The sequence below is a fragment of the Dermacentor albipictus genome, chromosome 1, assembly GCF_038994185.2.
Source record: "Dermacentor albipictus isolate Rhodes 1998 colony chromosome 1, USDA_Dalb.pri_finalv2, whole genome shotgun sequence".
In the NCBI taxonomy this organism is placed as follows: domain Eukaryota; kingdom Metazoa; phylum Arthropoda; class Arachnida; order Ixodida; family Ixodidae; genus Dermacentor; species Dermacentor albipictus.
In genome coordinates this window covers 215082124-215104472 of record NC_091821.1, presented here as the reverse complement: position 1 = coordinate 215104472, position 22349 = coordinate 215082124, and the positions used below count along the sequence as shown (strand labels likewise).

Genomic DNA, 22349 nt, shown 5'->3' with positions numbered 1-22349 from the left:
GCCTCATAATGAAATCGCGGTTTTAGCACGTAAAACTTCAGCATTCACTAAGAAAAATAATGACAATAACAAGGTTAACACTCATTTAATTCCCAAGCCGCAACATCTATCACATTTCCAAAATCCACTCCGCTGTCGGCATTGCACGTTTCGTTAGCTTACCCGACATTCTAACCCAACGTTTTGTTCGTCCAGGCAGCACCTTCGCAACGGCTCAACCGGAATGCAGGCGACCCCAACTAACGTGGACGGTGCTTCGTTAGCGAAACCTGTACGCTATGCAGTCCGCAATGGGCTGCGTACATGCATCGCATGCAGCTGCCGCGAGATCGTTGAGCGCTCGACGGCCGGTGAACGGCAGCGTTCGCTGCAAAGGGCAGTCTCCGAAGAGCCTCTCCGAAGACGGAGGGGCACACGCAGTGGAGCGAGTCTGGCGCGGAAGGGAGGACGACCCGAACCGCGTCCCGATCGTCTGGCCGTAAACCGCGCCAACCCGACGCGTCCTCCCCAAAGGAGGGGAACCGAATTACAGCCCGCCGGAGGCAGCAGCAGCAGCAAGAGTGGGGGGGATCTAAGGAAACGGAGACGGAGCAGCGCAGGAAATCTGTTCCGAGGCGCTGAATGCGAAAAGTTTCTCAATCCAATTACCCTCCGCGGCGACCAGATGGAAAGCCACAGCATCTGACGCTTTCCCACGTCCCGGCCCCCTATATAAGGGAAAGATGTCGCTCGGGATTGGCGCTTTGTTTGGGACATGTCCTCGATCGCCGCGGCCACGGAGACTGCGCAAGCACCGCCCGCCGCCAGCCGCCACGGTGAGCCGCGCGCGCGCGCTCGCGTCGGACGCCGCCTTCTTGCGGCGCGCTGCGCGATCGCCGAACACCTGCGGCGTCGGACGGCGGCCGCTCCGGTTGTCGAAGACGATGACTCTGTGTAGGCGTCGCGAAACTGCGGATATACGCGAAACTGCCAGTTTGTCACGCCTTTAGGATAGCGAAAGGTTAGTGTCGCGGTTCGTGTCGTACACGTAACAGATTACGCGTGCGTGTCAGCGGCGACGATGGTTCATTCTGCGTCGCGCAGCCTTATCGCGCGACCTTCCGTTGACAATATACGGCATGCACGTTGTTCTCTGCCCTTCGTTTTTCTTCAGACGTTTCACGTTCAGTCATAATCGTTTGCATGACGTTCACTTCACACGTGCGCATTTATTGCCTCTGCGCCACACAGCACAGATTAGACTACGTAATTACCTATTTATAAAAATTATGGGGTTTTACGTGCCAAAACCACTTTCTGATTATGAGGCACGCCGTAGTGGAGCGCTCCGGAAATTTCGACCACCTGGGGTTCTTTAACGTGCACCTAAATCTAAGTACACGGGTGTTTTCGCATTTCGCCCCCATCGAAATGCAGCCGCCGTGGCCGGGATTCGATCCCGCGACCTCGTGCTCAGCAGCCTAACACCATAGCCACTGAGCAACCACAGCGGGTAATTACCTATTTAGGAATTATTGCAAAGAGTAATTAAGTACTTCTTGTGCGATGTTAATTAACGATTCAATTAACTCCGCGCGGTACGTTTGTAGAACGAGCAGCGTGCTGTTATCGAACGGGAACCCGGGCTTTCAATAGTCATCTACTATAAATGGTGGGATATCATGACAATCTTTTTATCTCTCTGTTTTTTACGTTACGGAACATTTAACAGGCGAAGGTAAAGCTGCGCTTTTTCTATTCTTTCTTAAGATCACTGAAAGTTTAACAAAAATTAAGTGGCGACAGACTGCCTGATGTGTCGCAAATAGGTTTCACAAACAATAAGATGGAAAACTGGGCGACTTGGTGAAGCTTCATGGTAGTTACAGCGCGACATATGCGGACGAAAGGACTATAAAGAAGACACAAAACGGCGCCGTTTTGTTTCCCCTTCTAGTTGTTTCGTCCGCTACTCTGTCGCGCTGTAGCTACGATGAAGCTTCAGAAACATTTCGTTCGCTTTCTCAACTTTGATAGATAGGTTAATTAAACAGAACCTTGTTTCGTAATGACGCAGTGCTTCTTCGCTGTTGCTTTTTATTACAAAATGTTTACTCTGTAAGTCCGGGACTGCTTGCAGAAAACGTTTCGTTCGTAAGAAACGCTTGCAATTGTGGAACGACTTCGCGTATATCATGTAGTTCTCCGTCACCATTGCCAGCGCTGTTCTTGCGAACCACTCTTGTATACACGTGACTTTGTGTATCCGGACGCCGATATTTTTCATGCTTATAAAAATAAAAACGACTGGGCTTAAGTGTCCTGAAGGGCAAAAAATATTCTTGGTGCACGCGTACCTACATCTAAAATGTACAAATTCACCCTATTTATCAAATAAATTATTTGTCCAACAAAGCCTAATGTTGCTCGCACGGCAGCCTAGCTAATTAATAGCGACCACGCTCTAACTTGTGCGAGTGCTGATCCCCAAGGAATGTGGAGATTACACAGCTACTCGCCAATAGGATATTATCATTCTCCGTCAACATCTAAAATCATGCATCTTCCACGCCAAAGTATGTTAATCTATAGTACTTGTTTCGCATCGTTCCCGCAATAACTGTAGGCGTTGTACTAAAAAAATATATATTTATGATAAGAGAGCCTGTTCTCACAACAGACACAAAAAAGCCGTCGTGTCGTGCGACAATAATTATGACACGATACAATCATGCTGCCATATGGCAAACGACGATGACAAGCGCATGCACTATAAAGCCTCATTTTTCGTTCCACATTGAAGCAAACCAAGAGGCGTCTTTAGCGCTTCCGCCGACGATAAAGAAGTGTATGGATTATGCTTGCTGGTTCATTTTTAGCGCGCAACTTACAGAAAATAGGTTCTCATCAAACACTAATCCAAATTATCCATACTTAAAAGGTTTCAAACGCAATAAATAAACGAATAGACAATCGCCGAACTATTCTGAAATAAAAAGAACGAAACAAAAGTTTAGCAGATAGCCAGGAGTGCAGATTTATGGGCTAGTTGGTTGGTCGCAGTTATTGAGGTCATAGCGCTGGATTCACACGGACAAGAAAGACGACAGGACGTGCGCTAACTGTCAAATGATTTTATTTCAGAAGAGCATGGTTCTTATACCGACAGAACGAGTAGAAATAATCGCCCGCGCAAACCAACATTTTTCAGATAGGCAATTTCTATTCTGCTCAGAGTAATCCACGGGACGCTGACGCAGTTAGCACTCTCTTTTGCAACCAAGCTCGCTTCGACAGTTTCCCTCGTATCCTTATCCGTATCTAAACAAAAAGGAACACTCTCTAAACAATGGTTTAGACCCGCAATCGTCACAGTGCACGGAGACGTGCCCATCTCAATAACAGTTGAGTTTCTGCTTAGGTTCCCTTAGCCTGTCATTGAGGCATCAACTTGTCTACCCTACGTACACTTTGCCGCACGAGAACGGTAAGCGATATACGACAGATTGTGCGCAGTGCACAAACGGCGGCCGGGGATTCTTCGGTGATTCGGTAATTTGGGCCACTTTCTTTAAACCATCTGATACCCCACGCATGTAATACCCAAGTTAGACGGGCAGATTTAGTGACACTTCGACCGAGTGCACTTTGCCTCGCCGAGTGTCACTTCAACTGCGTTATGGTGGCGTAGTGCTAAACGGCAAAACGAAGTGTCATTCGGGATTGATGACAACGGCGATTTAGAAATGTAGAGCCATTGGTAGAGCTTGATACTATTGACAGCATTTTGAGTTTTAGAAGCGGTTTAGAAGCCAAAAGCCTAATGAAATACAGAAGAGTACACGGCACGCCGTATGACAGGTAGACACCTGACAGGTGACAGGCAGACAGGTAGACGCCCCAATGACAGGTTAAGGGAACATAAGCAACCAAAAAAAATCACCGCCCAAGCATCTCATACACATGGTTAACCAGCGAAGCTGAAACGTACGGTCCAGGCGTTTATCACGGTTCATTAAACGACGGCTTGGTAGGCTGCCGGATCCTCGGTTCGCAGTTGCAGCTTGCGCTCGGCTGCACGAGCCTGCTCTTGTGCCCGGGCTGCAGCATCAGCACGGCGTAGACGAGCTCGTCCCCGGTTCTGCTCGGGGCGTTGCTGATCGAAAGCTGCCTGCTCCTAAGGAGTACGTATGACGTGTGGCCTACCCATTTCGGAGCCGGAGAGCAACTGCTGCGCGCGCGCTCGGCTACGACGGAGAGCAACGACGCCACTACTGGCACAGCTAATCCAACACCACCTAGATAGCACAAAGCCTTTTCACTCCTTTTCACTCATGTCATGCATGCATGTCATTTAAATTCCGATATACCGGACTTTTCTCGACATGCATTCGAAATTCCTTAGAGTTAGGGAAGCTAATTACATGAGTGCCTCTGGATTACATTTATTACAGAGGCACACTTTTTAAGGTTATTCGATGTAGTAATTAGACAAACAGTTGTGCAAATTATATTACTTAAGTTATATAAAACAAGAGCCGTGCGATTGGCTCCAACGGAAGACTTGAAGCACGCCATCGGAGGAGCTCATAACTGTTTCCAGAAATGAAAAACGCTGCCGCTGCTGTTTTTACAGCGCAATTATTTACGGCCGATTTGACACAGAAAAGTGAAACTTAGCCGAAGAGCGCAACAGTCACACCCTTAGTAGACGCTCATCCACTTCCATCCATAAGCGTCAACTGTTTTTCATTTCTGGAAACGGTTATGAGCTCCTCAGATGACGTGCTTCAAGTCTTCCACTGGGACTAATCATATGGTTCTTTCGGTTAGAAGGCAGCTAATAATATTTGCATAATTACTTGCTTAACTACTACATCGAATTCATTTCAAATGTGTGCCCCTGAGGTAAAAGTATTCCAAAGAAAATCATTTAATTATCTCATATCTTCCCTAATTTTAAGGAATTTCGAAAGCATTTCGTGAAAAACTTGGTATATCCATTTAAAGAGACGACCATTACGTACCACGACCGTGAGCATGTTATGCATGCCATGTCATTCATGCCATTCATGTCGTGCATGTCATGCTTTACTTATACAGGGTGTCCCACGTAACTTCAGGCAAACATTAAAAATATGCAAATGCCACGTAGATGGACAATGTTGTTTGTGCACACAAAATTGTCGCGCGACTGGCCGCTCGAGGCACTTTGCGTGTATTCGCGGGCTTCTTTCACGCTCGGAAATACACTTTTATATAGCTCGTATCGAGCAACAAAAAGCTGTATCGGGAGTTTTTCATGTCTTTTTTAAATTATGGGGTTTTACGTGCCAAAACCACTTTCTGATCATGAGGCACGCCGTAGTGGAGGACTCCGGAAATTTCTACCACCTGGGGTTCTTTAACGTGCACCTAAATCTAAATACACCGGTGTTTTCGCATTTCGCCTACATCGAAATGTGGCCGCCGTGGCCGGGATTCGATCCCGCGACCTCGTGCTCAGCAACCTTTTTTTATGTTGCTCTACAATTTTCTCATTGACACTTTTTATCTAATCATAATATTTGAAAAGTTGATTAATTCAGCAAGACTAATTATCTAATTAGGCCGAATGAAAAAATAATCCGAGTATCTCCAAGCGATGGCAACAACGTTACCTTGATTGTGTCCAGCTACGTGGCATTTGCGTATGTTTAATGTCTGGCTTTAGTTACGTGGGACACCCTGTATATCTCCAGTTAAAGAGACGAACATGATGGCCCATACTTAGTGACCCAAATGTTATGTCATGCCGTGTCATTCATGTCACGGACACATTTCATGTGATGGGTATTCTGATATATATAAGCACTAGACTCCGTTAGAGAAACGCCCACGGCGGCATCACGACCACGAGCACATGCCTAATGGTTCGAGCTAACAGACAACTTCGGTCACTGGGTCGGCGTAAGGATAAAAACACTCAAAGTGCTAAAGTACGTAAATAATACAATAAAACTTTTGTTTGGGCCAGCTTGTTCATAGCTTCATAGCGCCCGTCCTGTGTACTTGTGTTTTCTTTGTCCATGTTTTTTGCGCTGCTCGTCAAGGTTTTCATCTACGTAAAGACTTATTCGCATTTAAAAAAAAAAGTTTTTTTTTAACATGATGGGGCCTCAAAGTTTCTGGTGCATTTCGCTATTGGCAGCTGTGTTCCTAAAATTTCTGTAGGAGAGGTGCATCCGGGCATTAAGGGCGAGTCTAGATAGCGTAAAAGCATAGAATGCAACAAAACTGCCCGCTTCAGTGACAATCACTGATCATTATAGTATTAATACTTGACGTGCGCCTGCGAACAATAAACAGTTGAAAGTTTGCGCATGTGTCTGTCCGTTTTATTTATGTTGTCCTTTGTGTGAACAGTACAGCGTAGTAAACAGAACGCTGTCATACCAACTATAGCCTCAGTGATAAATATAAGGAAGACCTACATGGCGGTGTCGAAGAGTCCTTGTGAAACAACTCTTCATTAACGTCAATTATCAAAAGGCAAGAGGAGCTGCAACGCTATTACCATCCACAATTTGTGTTCCCTTTCATATTTGTCCTTTGTCGCTTACCTCGATGAGATGCTTGAGAAATGGGTCGCCCTTTCAGTACGGTGCAGATGTTGTGATGTTAGCTTTCGCTTGCAAAAAACTTCCGGCAGCCACAACCCCAGTTGAGCGCGACGTGATGCGAATAATTGTTGTTCGGTCAGAAGAAGGGTTGTCATAAACGTGTTAACTTTCTGGTGCGAAACCGCGACCGCAGCTGTAACGTCTGTGCGAAATGGTAGTATGTGCAACGGGAATGGCACAGTGGCTGTTGAAGATGAAATGTTTTATTGCAAGGTGGTCGACAACTCGCGTCTGTTCTCACCTGACAGTACTTGCTTGTTCCGTTCGGCTGGCGTGGCGTTCACGTTCGGCGATCCGTTTTCGTTCCAGTAGGGCAGCGCGGGCCTCGAGCGTCTGGACCGCATAACGACAATGAGCGGCATCGGCGCGCTTGCGCTTACATTCCTCGAACTCGGCTGGCGTGAGGAGATTCTTGGGACGAGGCATCGTGGCGGGAAACGGCCCTGTAGACCAACGTGGATACTCTACGCAGCTCCCATGGAGCCCTGCATGAAGCGGGAAGGAGCGAGACTCTCCTTTCTAGAATGAACGAATTCTGGGGTTTTACCCGCCAAAACCACGATTTGATTATGAGGCACGCCGTAGTGGAGGACTCCGGATTAGTTTTGACCAACGAGGGATCTTTAATGTGCCCCAGTGCACAGGACACGGGCGTTTCTTGCATTTCGAACCCATCGAAGTGCGGCCGCCGCGGCCTGGATTTGATCCTGCAAAGTCGTGCTTAGCAGCGCAACACCATAGCCGCTAAGCCACTACGGCGGGTCCGTTTATAAACAGTCCTGACGTCACTTGCACGAGCCTAGAGCGTCTAGCGTCAATTGTCACTTTGTTTGCTAGGCGCCGTCAGCGTCAACATTCGTCACTCGTGGAAGCACTCCGGCACGTTTTTCCAGAAAGCCGAAAGCGGATGTGCGAAAGAATTGCGCACTGTTTCACCGGCACTTCGGGCACTATCTAGGCGTTTGATAATTCATGCTGCTTCACGAAAACGGTCAGATATATGGCAGGGTAAACCGGGCTATGCTTGACAAGAATGATTGGCATTAAAAGCTGAGAGGCCGCAGAACTCCTTGTCGCCACTGCGGGACCGATAGGCCACTCGGAAAGGCGTATTGGTGAATCCTTAGTTGGCTTACCGAAGCCCAATGCCTTACTCGTGTTCAGTAAACTGTGCAAAGCTGATTTATGTTAATTTTCGCAAGAGCACCCCCAAAACGATTCGGTGGGGTCTTCGCGCACCCGTACGATAGAATGGGCAGGTAGGTGATAGCCGCTCTTTTATATGGAGTCATTAGAAAACTTTTTTTCTCTAGTCACTCTATAGTTCCTTCAGAAACTTCTGACCTCTGCTATCTCACTTTTCATCACTGCTTTAAATTTTTGAGTATCGCCTCCCAAATACGCTTTCCTATCCCCCTCTCCCCAACTTTGCTTTTAAGTAAACAATGACGGCAATAGAAATGCGTCACTCAAGAATAATGGACCAATAAAACGGCTTCGTGTCGCCTTAGATGTTATATCTTATAGTGCAGAGCAGCATAGGTAAGTTAAGCCTTGAGTCTACTCAAAATTTTTCAAGCACTCTTGAGATTCTACAGTCTGGCGATGCCTCACTGAGAATATGTTTTAAGTATTTTCCACGTTGTTACCGCTTAAGAGAGTTGCTACGACGCATTAGCATACTTAACCGTTATGATAACTTGCTTTAGAATTTGTATGCCAGCGAAATGCTTTGGCATACGGGAGTCTTTAACCACTCAGCGTGTCATGTGGATGTCGAAGTGTGAAACAAATGAGCATAAAAGGACCTATACAGCGAGCCCGCGCAACTGCAAGCGTCGCCTGCTACGCCGTGTCCACTGCCTTCGTGATCGATCCCGATCCCGAAGGCAGTGCATTCTAGTACATCATCTCAAAGCGCTAGCGATCACGAGGGAAGAGTGCGGGAAACTGGCTTGTGACGCACGCACCAGACATTTCAAAGCGCTGCTTTGGCACGATAAAAGCATGCATGTAATCGTGGCCTAATGGTTAGAACGTTGGGTTGCTGCACTGGAAGACAGAGGGTCGACCCGACCATCGCTCAGGCATTTCTTTATAACACTATAGGCGAATGTCGCACACTGGAGGCATGTAATTGAAATCTCGTGGTGCGTACGCGAGCGCATCACAGTGTGCACAAAATTGTACGAGCTACAGAAAAGTCCCCTAATAAAGCGAACAGCTTTCTGGAATCGTTCGGCTGTTTTATTTATATTAACGATCATCGCCGATGGTTATGGCCCATTTTCTTCTTTTCTTTAACATTGTTTCCAACATTTTCTGTCATGACGTGCACTCGGTGAAAAATGAAGTGAAGAGTATACAGACGACACTTGCACAGTAACGTGACTGTGTTTGAGCAAACAATAAGCTGACAAATAATCCAGAATGGAAGCTACATAGATGCTAATGATATTACTTACTCTGTCAGCCCGGCGATGGGGTTGCGTCGTTTGGCACAGCGAGCCGTAGCGTGCGGGTCCGGAATCCCAGGATGACAGGTTTTGCAGTTGTTCCAACACCTACACCACTTGTAAGAGTAAGTCTAGTGGTCTTAAACTCATCTCTGACACCGAGCCGCATCCAGTCCGTATAGCTCTTCGAGGGCCGCACCGCTAGGCCGGCGGCGCTATTTTCTCGCCTCTTTTCTGCCCCTCTCTTTCTTTCTGCTGTCGCAGTGCTTGCCTGCAATTACACGGAAATTCTCGTCAAGCACTCAGCACATGGGAGAGAAAGCCACGATTGACACTGCACGCCGATGGATCAGTGCGGGTGTAACGCAATTCAAGCTAACGACGGTTTGAAAAACTGCCTGCTGTGTAAACGCCGGCGAGGGCGCGTCTTCTGCACATGTCTTCCTTGGCATTTGCCTCTCCCGCTCGTTTTATGATATGTTGAGGAAGGAAAGTCGTACCACACCCGCACCCACTTTCAAGCAGAAGGATTACCATCATCGTGTTCAGTCACGCCTAATCTTGTTAGCGTGCTATTATCGCTTTGAAAGGTCTGTCTGTGCTGGTTATTCCGTCACCGATGTTCGTATTTTTCTTGTACGAGAACTGCTACGCCGACCTCGCTACGAAAAGGAACACTGAGAGTTGGTCGAGTCAGGAAGGGAGCAGCAGCATAGTAGAAGGGGAAAGTCGGTGTGTACAATTCAGCGGGGCCCCTCAGGTAGCTGGATCGGTGACTTAGTGCTGTGCTTAGTGTCCCAGCTTCAGCCTCAGTCCTTTTGTGGAGCGTTGGCGATGCTCCTGTTGTGAGTGCTTGTCTTCGTCATCATATTTATCTGCTATAACAGTTCTCTGTAAGAGCCAGCTCTCCATGACATGCGCAGTGCTTTCGCTGCTTTTTAAACGCGAAAAAGCAAAACAAAAATTTAATCCAAAGCCCCTCATTCTACGAATTTTGCATTAGGTAGGTAGGTTCCTGTCTGGCCTGGTTTCAATGAAAAGAATGTTAATCTGTGACCCATGGTAGAATAGAACATCTGCCTCCGAACAGAGCAGTTCGGTGCTCTTACAATTGGGCCACGATCGCATTATTTTCTTATTGTAGGCATACTTCTCTCGTTCTAAAGTCCGCAAGCTCTTTGACACATATGGCGCGTGCGTCACGTGCTATTTTCTCGCCTTCTTTTCTGGGGACAACTTGCGCTTTGGGGCGCTGTTAGCATGCGCTATATCCGGGATTGGCTTACATTCCTCAGTACCTTCCTCGTAGCAGCTAACGCTGCGTAGAAGCCGTGCGACGTTGCACCGACTTCATGATCAGCCCAAGTTAATTATGCGTTCACATTTTTTCACCATACTACAAATGCCATCGTCGTTTTGGCATATACCACATGACATAAACATGGGTACGTATACGATCGCATAACACCAACGCTTCGTAAAGGATCACGTAACAATCCGCGTTTCCCTCGCTAACCCCTGTTGAATAACTCTGTAGAACCCAAAAAAACGGCATGCGTATATTCGAGTCAAACGGCCGCAGAAATAATTACGCTGCCGCCATATGATCGTCTTCAACGCGGTCGTCGTGCTGCTGTTATCACACACACAACGATTCAATTTACACAAACACGTTGGTTATGACCAGGTACCCGGAAAATTCCTCGCATAACTCATCGGCACAATTTTCTTTCTTTCTTTCTTTCTTTCTTTCTTTCTTTCTTTCTTTCTTTCTTTCTTTCTTTCTTTCTTTCTTTCTTTCTTTCTTTCTTTCTTTCTTTCTTTCTCAAAGTCGTGGAGACTACTGCAGAATTCTCGGTTGCTTGCGTGAAACGTTCCTTTTCTTTTCTGCAAATCTGGCTTCACTGCAAACTTCACCTGTGTGCTGTGAAGCTATTCTAAAACGGCATGGTTCCAGTTAGTGTCCCTGTGTGTTCCTACGACATACATTTGCAGGTATACTAGTCCCAGCGGGGTGAACGCAAACGAACAGAGTAAGACCATTTTCTCCAAGAGGGAAAATTTTAAAGAAAAGGCAGCATGCAAAATTGGTGCGTGAATGGCACGTGATAGACTGAGAGAGAGAGAGAGACTTTAATGGCAGGAAGGTGGAGAGGTCGGCCTTTTTAAAGAAAAGGTAGCATGTAAAATTGGCGCGTGAATGGCACGTGATAGACTGAGACAGAGAGAGAGCGACTTTAATGGCAGAAAGGCGAAGAGGTCGGCCTGAGTAAACTGCCTCTGGCCTGCTACTCAATGCTCGAGAAGGGGGTTGAGGGGAGCAACAGACATGGAATGGGAAGGGGAAATAGTATGGTATGATGAAGCAGGTGGTGAGAGCTGCACAGTATATTGTTTCTGGGCAACGCCTACCTTTGTGCTTCACAGTATGCGGATCTTCGAGGGCAGGGGTCGAGGCTACTACAGCGTAGCCATTAGGCTGTCTAGCATCATAATCATCATCATCATCACCATCATCATCACCATCACTATTATTATTATTATTGTTGTTATTATTATTATTATTATTATTATTATTATTATTATTATTATTATTATTATTATTATTATTATTATTATTATTATTATCGTCGTCATCGTCGTCGTCGTGCAAGCGTGGTCATAGATTGCAGTCCTGGATTGCGTTGCTCGCTTCATGCAATGTCTCGGGAATATCAACCGAAACCGATTCAACGACGTCCTGCTAGGCCTGCGCAATATAAGCGAGGGAGCTCTCGTTTATTCCTACAGCTTGTCTACGTCGACAAAGCAACCGTTTCTTCCTCTGGTGCACTGAAGCTGCAGCCTCTTTGCGTGACATGCTGGTGTTGCTCATCCGGTTCAATATTTTCAACCCCTTTTACTGTTTCGGGCAATCCTTGAAATTCGGCTTACGTGATCCATCGAAATTTGGGCCCTTCATTTCTTTGACAGGGTGTAAAGATATGTCATGGGCGCCTGCACGGCGGAAGCTTGCAGTCTTGCCTGTGCAGGCAGCGCTGACATGGCCTACTAACATTAAGCACCTGCGACATTGCATTGGTCGAGGCACAAAAGGACACACCGGGTGCCCCACGTAGCCCCCCTTGGCATGCTCAGGCAGAGTGTCTCCCCCGAATAGAAACTTGACGCTCGTCGAGCGGCCGAAGCGCTGAAAGTCGATGATCTTCACTGTTGAAGACGGAAGCTTTCGAAATTCTTCGTCACTGTAGTAAACGACGACATCGGAAATGACACCTAACCTAGTGCGACCAGCCTGCAAATGAACGAGCCAACTTCTACATGCCCTAGTATTCTCATGGCTTTCAGTGTTCCCAGGGCGGCCTGCGTCGCTACTTCCACCGTAACTATGTTTTTCCTGTTTTTGAACCATACTTCGTTAATTAGCCGCATTATCAAGATAGGTATTCAGAATCTGCCTATAAACCGAATTTAAATTGTTTGAGACGTCGACAGGCACATATACAATCGCGTAAGTCGGAGTAAGCTAGTGGTCCGGTAGAGCCTTGCTCACTCACGTCTTTGATCGTTGTCCTGCAGTGTTTCCTCTTCACTCGTTAGCCTTCCACGACAGTGTAGTCGATGTCGGAATCCATGGGATCGCTATTGTAGAAACTGGAGCCGGATACCTCAATGTCGACGGGGCGAGCCTTACACCATAGCACTAGGGCCCCAAGTGCGAAGAGACCTGCTCGACGCTAGAGATGGCGTGCCTTCTGTCATCGCCTCGGACGGCTCCTCGTTCAAGAAGAGCAATTATGCCTTCGCTGTAACTAAACTGTCGAAGCGGGGCGAGAAGCTTGCTTGCTTGCTCCCTATAGCCATGGCTTGTACTCACTACGGGGGACTGGACAAGAAGCTTTAGTTAAACGGATTGCAGGAGATAAAACTAAATGTTGTGAGAAAAAATGTACATGAGGGTAAAGTTGAAATTGTACGAGAAATTCAAGTAAACAAATTTTATTTTAGAGACATTTGTTTTTTTCCTTAGAGGAAAACGTTTGCTTTATGAAATGATAAGAAATTTGAAGGTAATTGTATTCAATTTCCAATTGCAATTTTCTTAAATATAGAGAGGAAAGGTGACGCAAGAAGCTCATTTGGACCCCACCGCGTCGAATGTGCACGATGCCCTCTGAAGCTCCCTGGACGTCGCCACATTAGCCTCTTCACAGCTGTAATTATCCGTGGCCCCCCTGAAAAGCATTGGATTAACTAAAGCGCTCCCCTTTCTACTAACGTGCGAGTCCAGAGGGGACGTAGATAGAACTGTAGAGAGGAGGGAGGAGGAGAGGCAGTTTCCATACAAGGAGGGGGCGGGGGGGAGGTGACGTGAGAAGGCAAGGAAAACCTACTACTATACGACAGCGGTTGCGCGGAAAGTGGATAAGCTTAAGTTCAAGGTACGGTACAGTACGTTCCTACTATTTTTGAAAAATAAACACCATGCAGATATGTCATGCGGACAACTTACGCATGGCGTGCACAAGCAGAGCCGCATTAATTAAAGCGCACCGCAGGGTCCAGGCGACACTACGGAAGCGGTTGACCGCCAAATCAACACTTCTGTGCCCGCCGCGGTAGCTAGCTTTGCGGCTATGGCGTTGGTAGAGGTCGCGGATTTGATCCCAACCGTGGCAGCCGCATTTCGACGGGGGTGAAATAGAAAACACACGAGCACTTAGATTTTGCGACGCGTTAAAGAGCGTCACCGTGTCAAAAGTAATCCGAAGACAGACACTACGGCGTGCCCCATAATCCAATTGTGGTTTTGGCTCGTACAGCCCCATAATCCAATTCAAGCTTAATACTGCCACGATGCGATGTGCCATGTGAGGTAATGACAATGTTCAACCCTCTCAGAGCTCATGAAATATGGCACACAACAACGCCTGAAGCAAACACCTCTCTCTGTGTGTTCTGTGTACTAAGTAAACAATCAGCAGCGGTGTACGCAAAGTAACGTTTAACATCAACCCACCACTCTCGTGTTAGACTAAACGTTGAAGAAATTAAGCATTGTTATTCCGTTAATAGCCCTTAAGGCCCCTTGTTCCAATATTCCGTTAAAGCCCCTTGTTATTTTCCGTTAATATTTTTAAGTTGGGTTATTAGCTGTCTTTGCCATACAACACAAGACAGTAATTATATTTCTTCTTCAACATGCGCACGTACACACGCAAACGTAAACGCCCATGCACACACGCACGCACACGCGCGCGCCTAGTTAATGTTTTCTGAGGGCTTTTTAATAGGAATAATTTTCAACATTTTTATGTCTAGTATTTTTTACAAGAACATACAATTTCGAAAGTTGGTTTATTCTTACACGTTAAGGCATTGTACCTAGCCATACTCTTTCTGCAGCACGCTTTAGTGTGGTTGTGGAATGCAAGAGACGATATGTAAAAGAAAATAACAAACATTTGTATGAAAAAAAACATCAATAAGTAACGAGCACTGTTTGTATCCAAAGAAATTCTAACTACGGACCCGAAAATCGTTCGCATTTTCATACTTCCTTTAAGAGCTACGTATCAGTTTTATATCCTAATCGACGCAGTTTTCGGCGATAGAGAGCCCTTGAGCTGAATTTTCACGTACAGTGAATGTTTTCTTTTTAAAGGAAATACGAAATCTACGTGCCATTTACTGTCACTGGTTGGTCACTTACAGAAACGTAAATGTTGCTGGGGCGTTCTGTTTAACAAATCACACGTGACAATGAATGAATGAATGAATGAATGAATGAATGAATGAATGAATGAATGAATGAGTGAATGAATGAATGAATGAATGAATGTGCAGATCCAACGCATATAGTAGAATATGTGTGAAGCGGGGAAGGAAGCCTAAAAGCAGTGAAGAAGAAACTAGGAATTGGCAAGAATCAGATGTATGCGTTAAGAGACAAAGCCGGCAATATCATTACTAATATGGATGAGATAGTTCAAGTGGCTGAGGAGTTCTATAGAGATTTATACAGTACCAGTGGCACCCACGACGATAATGGAAGAGAAAGTAGTCTAGAGGAATTCGAAATCCCAAAGGTAACGCCGGAAGAAGTAAAGAAAGCCTTAGAAGATATGCAAAGAGGGAAGGCAGCTGGGGAGGATCAGGTAACAGCAGATTTGTTGAAGGATGGTGGACAGATTGTTCTAGAGAAACTGGCCACCCTGTATACGCAATGCCTCATGACCTCGAGCGTACCGGAATCTTGGAAGAACGCCAACATAATCTTAATCCATGAGAAGGGGAACGCCAAAGACTTGAAAAATTATAGACCGATCAGCTTACTGTCCGTTGCCTACAAACTATTTACTAAGGTAATCGCAAATAGAATCAGGAACACCTTAGACTTCTGTCAAGCAAAGGACCAGGCAGGATTCCGTAAAGGCTACTCAACAATAGACCATATTCACACTATCAATCAGGTGATAGAGAAATGTGCGGAATATCACCAACCCTTATATATAGCTTTCATTGATTACGAGAAAGCGTTTGATTCTGTCGAAACCTCAGCAGTCATGGAGGCATTACGGAATCAGGGTGTGGACGAGCCGTATGTAAAAATACTGAAAGATATATATGGCAGCTCTACAGCCACCGTAGTCTTCCATAAAGAAAGCAACAAAACGCGGTTAGCTAAATTCTATAACGCTAAATGAGGTGCGCACGATTGTCTTTTATCATCTCTGGTGCAACATGCACACTCATGCAGTGTTTATATTTATGCGCTACACCACTGACACCCCAAGCTGAATGGCAAGCAGCAGTTAATGCTCCTGCATGCACACTGTGAGTCGTCGATGCAGTGATGTTTCGAGGATGACGGCGACGTTTGTCGAGAGAAGACTGGTGAGGACACATGTATGCCGAGAGAAGTACTACGCGAAAGACAAGGGTAAGGTTGGCTATACTTTTTACAGCTTCATTTCTTTGTCCATAGGCTAATAAAAACTGGCACGCGCACACGTGCTGCGCGAAGTGAGGCCCGCGTCTATTCGGCTCGACAGCAGCAGCAGCCTCGGTCAGGAAAGTACGGGAGGGTTCGCTAGGACAGTTTCATTTCAATAAGTGGGAATAAGGGGAACAGTGAGAGAGAGGTCAATTGCCTATTAGCACAAACACATAACTACCTGTAGCGGTTTTGAGTGTTATTTCCGCTCCACTGTCTTTAAACCTTTACTTGTTCCCAGTCGAAGTATGTGGTGTATCTTCCTATCAGAGCAAGTGCCAAATAGTTGTCGTATCGTCCTGTCCCCATCAAGTGCCTACAGACACCTGCTTTAACTGGGAACAGTTAAATGTTGAAAGACAGTGCAGTTCAAATAATAGTGTATTCTTGCGATAATCGCTAGCTCACTAAATAATTAAATCAGCTTGCTAATTGCATCCTAATTCGTTTCCTATGTGTATTCCTAATTGCAGAAATGAAGACCGTCAGTTAGGGATCGATGCTTAAGAGGAACCTGAAATAACGCCGCCTTGGAGAGGGATATCTCGACGCTATGGTGGCAATCTCAGAAATACTATTGAGTGTCCGCATGGCCCACTATTAAAGGGAACCATTAATTATCAGTCAAATCAATATAACTTCAACGAAAAATCCATTTCATAGGAAAATCTTCTGTATTCGATGCGTTAGGTGTACCTGCAATAGTAAAAATATTGCCCAGCCCTTCCTGTTAAAGCTGAGCTTCATTCAGTCCCGAAATACTTATTTGAATGTGTGTGAATATTCGAAACTTCGCATGCGAATCGATTAGACTTTGCTCTTTGATTCGCATTCAATTCATCCATGTTCGCTTCGTTACAACGTTATAAGGGGCAACCTACGCTTTTAGTAACAGGGAGCAAGACTGATCCAAGTGGAGACTCTTCTGAATGATTCTGGTTTAGCAGAACCTTGGTTGCTGCTCAGCTGATTCAGTTCCTGGGCGAACACATGGAGTGTATATATCAGTGAAGCATTGAATCTGTTTTTATCCCAATCACCTGACGTCAAATTTACGTAACCACCGACGCAAGCATTTAGGCGGTGACCCGCAGTGTTGTTTGAACAGGCCAATGGAACGCTTCTCGTTTATAGGAGGTCAAATTTTCTTTGCTTTCAAAACGAATAGCATAGTCTGCCTTGACAGGTTTTTCTTATCTAGTTGAATGACAAGAGGAGAGGAGTACATTGAAGTGGAGAGGGTTCCGGTGGAGCCGGGCTAGCGCAGTGAAAGTAGATAACCGGATGAGAAGGGTAGTGCCGGCGTCGGCGATTGGACCGATTCTCCTTCCTTGCTTGGCTTTCGGTGTCTGGTACAAAATCGCGGTGGCGTGCAACGGAAGGGTAAAAATACCGCTAAAACGGATCCTCAGCGAAGACGACTTGGCAAAGTGATGTATGTGTAGCCGAAAGGGCTCGACAACGTTATGCTGTCACGCAAAAAATATTTTATTATACACAAATAAATCCATTCTTCCCGGCACCTCCGAGCAGTCAGTGCCAGAGCGATTGGCGGGCAGTCATCTTCTGTTCATTTCGGAACGGGGCAGCCTCCGGCTATTCCGAAATCAGTATTTTTCGGCATATTAATACATCTTTAATGTGTACACGTCACTTTGACGTTGCGAGTTTTCGCGGTTTTGTGAAGTCGTGTGGCAGACATGCGAAGTGGGCGCAGCCGGGAAACTTTTGACCAATAGCGGAGGGCTGCTGGCGAAAAATGCGTAGAATCGGAAATATTTTTTAGAACACCTGTTCCTGCGGCGAACGTCGGCGTCGGCGTCCGCGTAACCGAGCGAACGAGCACAACAGCGAAGGATGAAAGAGCGAACGCGCAGCGTGAGATCAAAGGCGCGAGCCGCAAACGGCGGAGACCAATGAGGGCGGCCCCTTCAGTGATGCGCGCGGGAAACTGGTGTCATGCGGACCCGCCCGACAGCTCTATGCGTACTCGTATCTTGTCTCAGCCGGACCACTCGTTTCGTACTATCGTCAGCTCGCGTCAGCTCTCGCTCGCGCTCGTTTAGTTTGCTCGGTTTGGTCTCGTTCGTGCTCATTACGATTATCATGCTTTGAGATTGTTTTTTGCAATGAGTCTATGTCGAGAAATCCTGATGGAAAAGGTTTTTCGAGACAGTGCGCCATATCCGATTCTGTAGGACAAGACGGACCGCGAGTACAAGGACGCGGAGGTGACATACATTATCTCATTCTCCTTGAATTTGGAACGCGGCGACGCCGCAACAGAAGAGATCACACCAACGTGATTATGATCAGTGGCGACGACGTTGTCATCTTCCTAAGGCATGACTCGCATTAAGAATGAAGGACGAAGAACGTAAACACATCGCCTATCTGTCCGCAGATGAAGGAAAAAGCACGCGACATCTCGCACCTACAGAGGGGAGGCAACATTTTCATGCTGTCGCGTGACTACTGCAGCGGCTCGCCGCCAGTTGGTGTAGCCGCTCTGCCGAAGCTGCGTCTTAACGCCGGTGGCACGCCGCGCCCGTTTTACCTAGAGTAGTAGTTTTACCGCTAGTGTGTATGGGGCTTTCTGCCGCAATGATCGCTCCGAGATAGCGCCAGAGTAGCGCGCGTCGTCTGTTCACCGATGACGCCACCGATAAGGCATGTGGCGAACGCGTCAAAACAAAGCGCTGCATGAGCGGAGGTATGTCTGCGGCGGTTGCTCTGAACCGCGCCAACGCGTCACCCGCGCGCTGCCTCTCGCGTTCTCCCGATTAACGAAGCAGTCGCGCCATACTTCTCTCGTTTGCAACGTGCCGCGCGAGAAAGGTTGCCCGCGCCAACCACTTGTATCGCGAAATGAAGAGACGTATACAGCTGCGCTCAAATTTCGCATAATCATCGGCGATTTTTTTTCTTTTGTTCGGGTAAATCATACCTATTCACTGCGTACACGTCATATCAGATGAGCTTTCGCGGTTTTCCTGACGTCGCTGACAGACAAGCGAAGTAGAGGTGGCCCGAAAAATTTTCGACCAATTGTGGAGGGGCTAACTGCAGAAATCCAATAGAAAAATTTAATAGCTTTACGTTATAGCGCTCATGATGTTCCTTTTTTTATGGCACAAAAGCAATTAAGGCTATGATGCGCATAAATTCGGCGATTGTCATTGTCATGGTTATTGACATGGATATAACCGTACTTTCCTATGTTTTTAATTTACAAGCTTCTCAGTTGACCTGAGATCTCCTTGTTAACGGCGCTTCATGTACGAAATAACGTAAACAAGCATTTTGTTGGCAAATAGACTAGACGGAAACTTTTCTTTTTTTTGGAAATTGTGAATATTCGATGTTCGATTCCATATTCGAATGTCTCTTTTCTCGAATATTCGTATCAAACTCGATTTAAAAATTTCGCTTTTCGAATACCCCATTTTAGCTGGTGTTCCCTTTAACAGTGGACCGTTCAGTACATGCATAGAACAGTAAGCGACTTAAATTCCCCGATCGCAACATGGGCCTTAAATGAGCCTTGAACCACTTTTTATGGAAGTAGAGAAAGGCATTTGAAGTGACAACAGGCAATTTCAGAAATCTTTGCCGCAAAAAGTACTTCAGTGCGTTCAGCAGAAGCGGAGTGAAACACGGCCTCCGCTGTGATCCAGTTCCTTCTGCAATGCCTTGCACTGCGAAGGCTGCGGCGTAGTGGGGCGTGCCCACAACGCTCCGCCTTCTAAATGTCACCGTGGTGCGCAGTTCAAATTTCATTTTGGCTATTAGCGTAGACGCCACCACTTCCGATTTCGGTGCCTACGACACGCTAAACGTAAGCCAATCGCGGTTGCCCTCCGCGAACCGCAGTGCGCTTAGTCAGCGGAGTCGTGGGGGCATCCCGCGGCGGTCGCGGTATCTACGTTACGTAGCAGACCGTAGCTACCAATAGCAGCCGCGTATGGGACTCCGGTTTATGGTCCAGAAGAGAATGAGGAGCAGGCTTCTATTGAAAAGAGCGCGTTCGAGAGAAAGGTGACCTCGCGCTCCGCTTGCGAGCTCCACGCACTGTGTGCGACAGCAAAACTTGGCTGAGATGTTCACAGCAGTGTATACGCTACCCGCGGACTATGTTACTTCACAAAGCCCGAGGCTCAGGGCTCCTTTAAAGTAATGGACCATTACTTCATTTGGAACACTTGGGTTTTTACTTAGTAAATAACTGGGTCAATGAATTAGTTCATAAATGACTGTCGCACATTCACTATGTCTGTCGCCGCTATAAAATATGTTACCGAAAAAAAAAGATACTGCAATGTCAAAACAAAAACAAAAGCTCTTTCTATTTGAAACACATATTATAAACAATGGCGACGAGGAGCGCCGTCCGCTGTCTCGTATCCCTCGAAAATGGCTGAGGCGGTGTTTAACGCCTGTAACAGTGAACGCCGTAGTGGAAGGCTCCGAATTAATCTTCACTCACACCACGTGGGTGCTTGCACCCTCGTAAACGAGCGTTTTTGCATTCTGCCTCCATCGAAGTTCGGCCGCTGAATTCGGGAATCGACCCCGCAACCTCAGATGATGCTATGGCTCATGAGACACGCGGCAGTCCTCCTCGGGAGAAAATATTCCACTCGCAGGCCAGTATAGCGGGCGCCCATTCAATTGGGGCTTTTCTCTTGTGTGCGGTTTTAAAAGGCTTCAGAAAAGTGGCGTAGCCCTCCCGCAAAACTCCACCACTCCCTGTCTGGCGCACGCAGCAGCAGTCGGGGCGGCCACTGCGACGTCGCGCGGTGCGGGTGGAGGTCGGAACGAGGCGTCGTCGTCCGCAAGCTGCGGTGGCGTCAACCAGCTGGGCGGCAGCTTCGCCAACGGCAAGCCGCTGCCCTTCCACGTGCGCCTGCGGATCTTGGAGCTGGCCCTGTTCGGCTACCGACCCTGCGACATCTCGCGACAGCTGCTCGTCTCCCACGGATGCGTCTCCAAGATACTGGCGCGCTTCACCGAGACCGGCTCCATACTGCCAGGGGCCATCGGTGCGCGCACTCGTCTCTGTATCCGAGTGTTTCGGAGATGACATTGTGTCATTCTAAAAATCGGTGCAGTAGAGGCTATTTTTTTTTTCGACCAGACAGCATATGTACCGGCAGACATCATAAATTGTGAGATAATCACTAATTCGACATTTATCCAACTTAATTTTATTAAGGTTTATACAGTTTACATACTTTAGAACACACGTTGCAATTGCGTGTTTGAAGCCAGCCAGGGCTCGAGGCACACCCATTTAGACGATATCCTAATAGTAGCACCAGTTTCAAGAGATCCCTCCGCATATGCGGCAAAATGCCACTGTATTTCTCGGATTTTTTTTTCTGAAAGCCTTCCTTACGGTTCTCGGATCAAAAGGCGGACCAGGAAAAAATTTAACAGCGCGATCGGGCTTTGACTTTCAGCAGCCTGGAACACCCACGTCAGCGCTCCCCATGTCTGTCCCTTTCCTTGTCCCTGTGCCGTGTGCGTCGTACAAAACTATAGTAAGGCGATCAATTACCACTCGAGCACTTAAATATATCTAGCGAGTAACTGCGCGGCAGCTGGCTGTTGAACCAACGAGGAACAAAAAATTAATAAATACGCCCCAAACATTTGAAAAGCGAGGATCGTACTATTAGAGAGCCCTAAAAAGAATATTAATATGGAAAAATTGTCCACATGAGAGTAGCCCGAAGCTACATAGGAAGCCCACACGGGTCTCCCAGAAAGAAAGCTTTGCAACTGAACAAAAATACGTCCCGCAGAGCGACCGCCCAGGAAAGATGTTGGTTTAGGGTTCCATCTCCCGTACCAGGGCGAATTTTTCCTCAACTGCGAAGCTTTCTTCCTGGGAGACACGTGTGGGCTTTCTCTGCAACTGCGCGCTACTCTCAGGCGGATGACAATTTTTCCCTTTCATGAAGCTTCCTCAACCTTGCGGACTTCCACGGAAAGAATTTGCCAAAGTGCCAATTGAGTTCAAATAGATTGGTGGACTACTCTTCTTGAATATCGGATAAGTCAGCAGTCCTACAGTGAGTGGAGGGTTAGTAAACTAGAAACTATACAAAAGTGAAAGTCTGCTGGCGACGCCACCTTATAGTTCGAGCACCAACTCCGCGTGACATCATGGATTTTTACAGCGACTGCTCGGGACTAGCTAATTGTCTATGGGTAAAGAATAGCTGTATTACATCCCAAAGTAAGTTACCA

The 22349-nt window shown here is 46.9% G+C and overlaps 1 protein-coding gene across 1 annotated transcript in view; it reads left to right on the top strand.

The window, feature by feature from the left end:
• The first annotated feature begins 754 nt into the window (after nucleotides 1–754).
• The window catches only part of LOC139061352 (paired box protein Pax-1-like), a 28509-nt gene continuing 6914 nt past the window's right edge, over nucleotides 755–22349 (top strand). The window contains exons 1-2 of the mRNA XM_070541307.1: nucleotides 755–815; nucleotides 20861–21136. Coding sequence (XP_070397408.1) covers nucleotides 755–815; nucleotides 20861–21136 — 337 coding nt within the window. The remainder of the gene's footprint in view (nucleotides 816–20860; nucleotides 21137–22349) is intronic.